Genomic DNA, 5,991 nt, shown 5'->3' on the forward strand with positions numbered 1-5,991 from the left:
GTGTACGTTACAAAAGGTCGGTATGAACTAGAAACCATACATGCATACATATGCATAAAGTATCGCGTACGTGACACAAACGACCACTCCTATGACGGATTAAACTGCAAAATCGTGCAGGGAGGACAATTGGTATACTCGTTTGAGGTAAAAGACCGGTGTCAGGCAAGGTTGCTTACTCTCACCCTTTCTCTTTCTCCTGGTCATCCACTGAATCATAAAAACATCAACATCTGAAAGGAAGCACGGGATACAGTGGACAGCTAGGATGCAGCTGAACGATTTAGACTTCGCAGATGATCTGGCTCTTCTATCACACAAGCAACAACAAATGTAGGAGAAGACGACCAGTGTAGTAGCAGCCTCAGCAGCAGTATGTCTCAATATAAACAAAGGGAAAAGCAAGACTCTCCGATACAAAACAGCATGCACCAATCGAATAGCACTTGCCGGCGAAGCTTTGAAGGATCTGAAAACGTTTACATATCTGGGCTGCATGAATAGACAAATCAGTAGATATGATTTCACATTGTTCAGTAACAACCGGCAAAGCAAGATCAGTATATTTATGACTGAAGAACATCTGGAACTCAAAACAATTGTCAACCAACATCAAGATCAGAATTTTCAGTACAAATGTCAAGACAGTTCTACTGTATGGGGCGGAAACCTGGAGAACTACGAAAGCCATCATCCAGAAGATACAAGTAGTTAATAACAGTTGCCTACGCAAGATACTTCGGATCTGTTGGCCAAATACTATCAGCAACATTCTACTGTGGGAGAGATCAAACCAGATTCCAGTGGAGGAAGAAATCAGGAAGAAGCGCTGCAAGTGAATAGGACTCACATTGAGGAAACCACTTAACTAAGTCAAAAGGCAAGCCCTCACAGGGGATCTTGAAGGCCAAAGGAGAAGTGGAAGACCAAAGAACATATTACGCCAATAAATGAAAACAGATATGAGAAGAATAAACAAAAATTGGATAGGACTAGAAAGGAAGGTTCAGGACAGAGTGGGTTGGCAAATGCCGGTCGGCTGCCTATTCTCCATTGGGAGTGACAGGCGTAAGTAAGTAAGTAATAACAACAGTGTATGACTGATCAATTATTAGATTTCAAGAGGTTCTGTTATATATGCATACACTAATACAACTTACCGTTTCTCTGCTATATAAGCATTTTCCATAACGTTTATTGCATACTGTATATTTTTCATTAATGTTGCTTTACCCATACGATCGGTTTCAATCATTCGATAGATATGACGCATTCTATTCAAATGAAATTTAACAAAATTGATTAACCATATTGAAAGAAGAAGAAAAAGAAAAAGAAAACAAGTACATATTCCAAATTGATTTTGGGCCATATACGTTATTTACGGGTACGTACATTGACATATATGTGTATATATTACCACGATATACTAACTTAAAGCAACGTCCTAACTAATTGGTCAGTCAATCAATGACATGTTTTAGTTATAACAATCTCTTAAAGTCTAGTAGTAGTATTGTGGTGTGTTCAACTGATGTTGATAGATATAAGTAGTATATATCATTAATCGAAAGTGACATATCGGGTGGCAGAAAGTTAAGAAGTTCAAAGAAAAGAGAAGGAGAACAGAGAATAATTGACGTGGAAACGAAGGAGCAGTCAAGTCTAAGATGATTGACTGACATTATGCAAATTAAGTATTCACTATATGGTTCCCAGATTTTACTAAGATGTTCTGTAACTTTGTGTTGAAATACAACCAATGTCCCCACTTGTACTCCTGTTCACTACAGCATGAGTAGGGTAGTATATGCGTATCTAGTGATATTGATATGATCTTTTCACACTTCACTTGTCATAGATAAAGATGCGGGTACATCCACCTGACAAGTTCCAAACGGGAAGAAACGCGCGTCAAACTGGATTCCGCTGTTAGCCACCATCCATCTTTGCACACAATTTTTGTGACTTAAGATAATATATAGACAATCCGTACACGATGCACATATGCCAATAATTGACTGATCAATTTCAGTTCTAAACAACAACGGGAGAATACAAGCAAACAATATCAAGTGAATTTATACCATTAAGCAGTTTTATCTAAATATAAAGAATTCAACAAGTAACTTCACTCTTGGGAAAAGTATATCTAGTTTCTGTGAAACAAGCTTATCAGCCTGTATTGTCAACAATTCCAAATTTACTTGTTTAAAGTTGATTTTAAAATATTTTGCCTCTTTAAGATGGATCTTTGTTAAAGTGCGTTTGATGATGAGACTATAGTTTATGGACGAAATTTGAGAGACGCTTAACTGATCTTGAGAATGTCCACCTACTAACTAAGACTAAATGAGGGTTATAAACTAGTTTGAGGAATTAGAATTATGTTCTACAGTTGATGGTTAAGGTTAAGAATTAGATTTAGAGTTTTCAGCATGAACTGACATAAGCTATAATGCCAAAACTCTATTTAGCCGAACACATGAATGAATTTCGTGCTAAACTCCAAGACCTGTCATTCTAAATCTGATTGGTTCGTTCATAAATTATAGTCTCGTGCATTTGGATTATGTACAGTTTCAAATTGTTAACTATTTTCATGAATATAAGGTGACTGACTTCAAGAGATAATTCCTGGAGTTCTAGTGGGAAGCAGTGACCAGTGGAGTTCAACCAAGTCTGTTTTAGACATATCAACTCACTGAAGACAATTGGTGAAATGGTTGCTCAACTTCGTGGATTGGTTGGAGTTAGACATTAACACCGTTGGATGCCGGCTCAGTGATCTATCAGTTAAGTACTCTGGCGCGAGAATGGTAGGTCCTGGGTTCGAATCTCGCGAGGCGGGATCGTGGATGCGCACTGCTGATGAGTCCCACAATAGGATGAAATGGCCATCCAATGCTTGCAGGTTTTCCTTGGTGGTCTAGCTTCAATTGACTCATGCTTTCAACTATGCGAATATAAGATCAGTTAATTAATTACTTAATTATAACCTATCAAAATACACATACATACCTTACATAACAAGCTCTTAATGATTCAGGTGTATTTACTGATCTTAACATATCTGTATCATTTGGTATTTGTGCATATTGACCTAATGTACATGTAGTCAAATTTTTATAAAAAAATTGTGATACACCAGATAATGCACATTCCATATCAAGTTCTTCATCTGTTGTCATATTTGTATCAGAAGTTCGAAGTGGTATATCTTTTAACCCTATGAAAAAAAATAAACAAACAAAGAAAATTACGTATTCAAATTTATTTGTGAAATATCTCTTTTGAATTAAACATCATCAAATGTTAACCATGCCCTGGTACAGCCGAGAGTGGGGAGAGTCCGCTCTCCCTCTTGAAATGCTCTCACATGGCCACACATATACAGCCACTGCCAGGAAAGTCCTAATCACTGCCTTCTCGTGGCATCACTGTTGTTTACCAAATTGACAGAACAAAAGGCGAATGTTCAGCACTTTAACCAGATTGGTGGATATGGTGAGTCCACCTAGTGGAGATGGAAAACCCTCATTCCAAACCAATGGTCTGCATGTCAGTGGCTACCATGTATCTCCTTACGTTATTCCACTGCGTTGTGAATCAGACCTATAGATGGTAGGTTCAGGACGTGGCCCCCTGAGAAACCACCTACTTCGATTTTGACACCCGGGTAGTATCCTAGCCTTCACACTAATGTATTCTGTGTGTATTATGTGTTCACCTCTTAAACATACAACTGTGAAATTCTCAAGATTTATGTGAACCATCGGTGACTATCTTGTAAAATAACTTAATAAACCAGTAATATTACCTTATTAAATGATGTTGTAGAAATGAATGAATTTCATGTGTGAAGTCATGAACTAATCTTAGTTACGCAACCACTGAGTATCAAAAATCACTGAACAGCTGCTTCGTACCAGTATTGGTGTCGTAAGTGAGAGTGTACACCCATGATTGCACTAGGAATTTCTATTGTCTAACAAGGATTAATCTGCGATGTAAATCATTAGGTAAATTTTTTGTGTATATACGGAACGTTTTACTAATGTATAATATTCCAGTTCATGTCAAATGTTCTATACATTTGTTTGTTGTTTCTTCGCTAAAATCCCTGAAACACTTTAGAATATAGATCTACAAGTATGTCAAATAAAATAATTATAAGTTGGAAATGACAGTCTTTGAGAGGAGAAAATATAACTCATTGACGTACATCAGGACATATTAACCATATCGAACCAGGAATGTTTGAATTTCAGTCGGGGACAAGGCGGACTGCATGAGTATCTGGGCTACCTGTTCCTCCCGTCTTGATATTTCAACAATTTATCTGTTCTCTTGTTTGTTTTAATACATCATTATGCCCATTAGTCTCATAACCTATTCAGGTGTGTTTGTGTGAAGTTTACGACCTTTTGTTATACAAGTTACAAAAGAGTCAAATCAGAGACATTGTGGATGTTGTCAGTATGCATCGAAAAGAATATACATCTTTCAGATATCGATTCCTGAACTGTTGACATCTAACTGGCGATTACTCAATATTTCTCATCAGGATCGATCAAGAAATAAGAAAAGGAAACTTGTTGAAATACTTTCTGCTGAGAATTCTATTCTGTAATAGAGACATAATATTGAATAAAGCTCCTGTGATGTGAGTTACTTATATCCACATAAGTAGTATATAACGATGGTCGGGCATAGAATGTATTTCATTAGATGATCGATAAGGAGAGAACGGAAACGAAACCCAATTGGTATGAAAATGTATGTACAATAATAATAGAAGACAGCGGACTGAAAGTGTGTAGAAGGAATGGTCAAGATTGAGACAATTGATTGATAGTTTGCAAATTAACTGTTTACTTTATGGTTATCAGAATTTAGTGAGATAGTCTGTAATTTTGTGCTCAAATACGTTCGATTGTCCCCACCAGGGTTCTCATACACTACAATACTACTAAGCATAAAGACTTAATGAGGTAATATCAGGTGGAGCATCTAAACTGAACAATGACGTTAAATTACAGTAGGCAATAATTCTACTATTTTACAGGTTATTTTCAATCATTTCTACGTAATCAGTAATCATTACTGACTTGAGAAAACTATCTCCCGCCCCCCAAAAAAATAAGACGTGAAAAATACACATGTCAGATCTAATACACCATGCTACAATAGACTGGATGATGTTATTACTTTTACAAGATTATTCAAGGAATCATTTTTCCATGAATTCATCAGACTCATGCAAGAATAGAGAACTAGTGTTAGATGTGAAACAAGAAGGGAATGCCATACAGCAAAACACCACCACCAACAATAACAACTTACCCACTCCATAATCTAATAGATCTATACCAGACAATACATAATTACTTCTAGGATTATCAGTTTTCTTTTCTTGACCAGCCATTGCATCACCTTCTTCATTTATATTTCTTATTTCTGTTTGATTCATTTCTTGTATATTAAATGAAGTTTGTTGTATACCATTCGTTAATTGACTTTTTGCCGGACTACCAGCTTGTGAAACACCAGTTGATGCACAAGAGCCCATACACAATTAATTACCTGAATTAAAAGATATTAAATATATTTTCAGTAGATAAAGAAAATAAGATTTAACATAATTGACTTCGTTGTGTTACTCAAATTTTCCAGTCATTTTAATTAGTGTATAAATAAAGAATTGGTTGAAGTTAGACATTAACACCGTTGGATGCCGGCCAGATCAGTGGTCTAGACGTTAAGCTCTCGCATACGAGACTGATATGTCTTGGGTTCGAATCTCGCGAGTGCGGGATCGTGGATGAGCACTTCTGAGGAGTCACACAACAGGACGAAACGGCCGTCCAGTGTTTCCAGGTTTTCGATGATGGTCTAGCTTCAATTGACTCATGAATTGAACTATAAAATTACTAAAAATCTTCACAAAACCCCTTCTGATAACTGTGAACCTCAGTGATAAATACGATA

At 36.6% G+C, this 5,991-nt stretch overlaps 1 protein-coding gene across 1 annotated transcript in view; it reads right to left on the bottom strand.

Moving 5' to 3' along the window:
• The window catches only part of Smp_134500 (putative calcium/calmodulin-dependent 3,5-cyclic nucleotide phosphodiesterase), a gene marked incomplete at both ends in the record, with an annotated part of 23,309 nt that extends 17,737 nt beyond the window's left edge, over positions 1-5,572 (bottom strand). Inside the window, 3 exons of the mRNA XM_018798737.1 lie at positions 1,161-1,274; positions 3,022-3,229; positions 5,347-5,572. Of these exons, the coding sequence (XP_018653649.1) occupies positions 1,161-1,274; positions 3,022-3,229; positions 5,347-5,572 (548 nt within the window). The remainder of the gene's footprint in view (positions 1-1,160; positions 1,275-3,021; positions 3,230-5,346) is intronic.
• Positions 5,573-5,991: the final 419 nt, after the last annotated feature.

This window comes from Schistosoma mansoni, chromosome 7, assembly GCF_000237925.1.
Source record: "Schistosoma mansoni strain Puerto Rico chromosome 7, complete genome".
In the NCBI taxonomy this organism is placed as follows: Eukaryota; Metazoa; Platyhelminthes; class Trematoda; order Strigeidida; family Schistosomatidae; genus Schistosoma; species Schistosoma mansoni.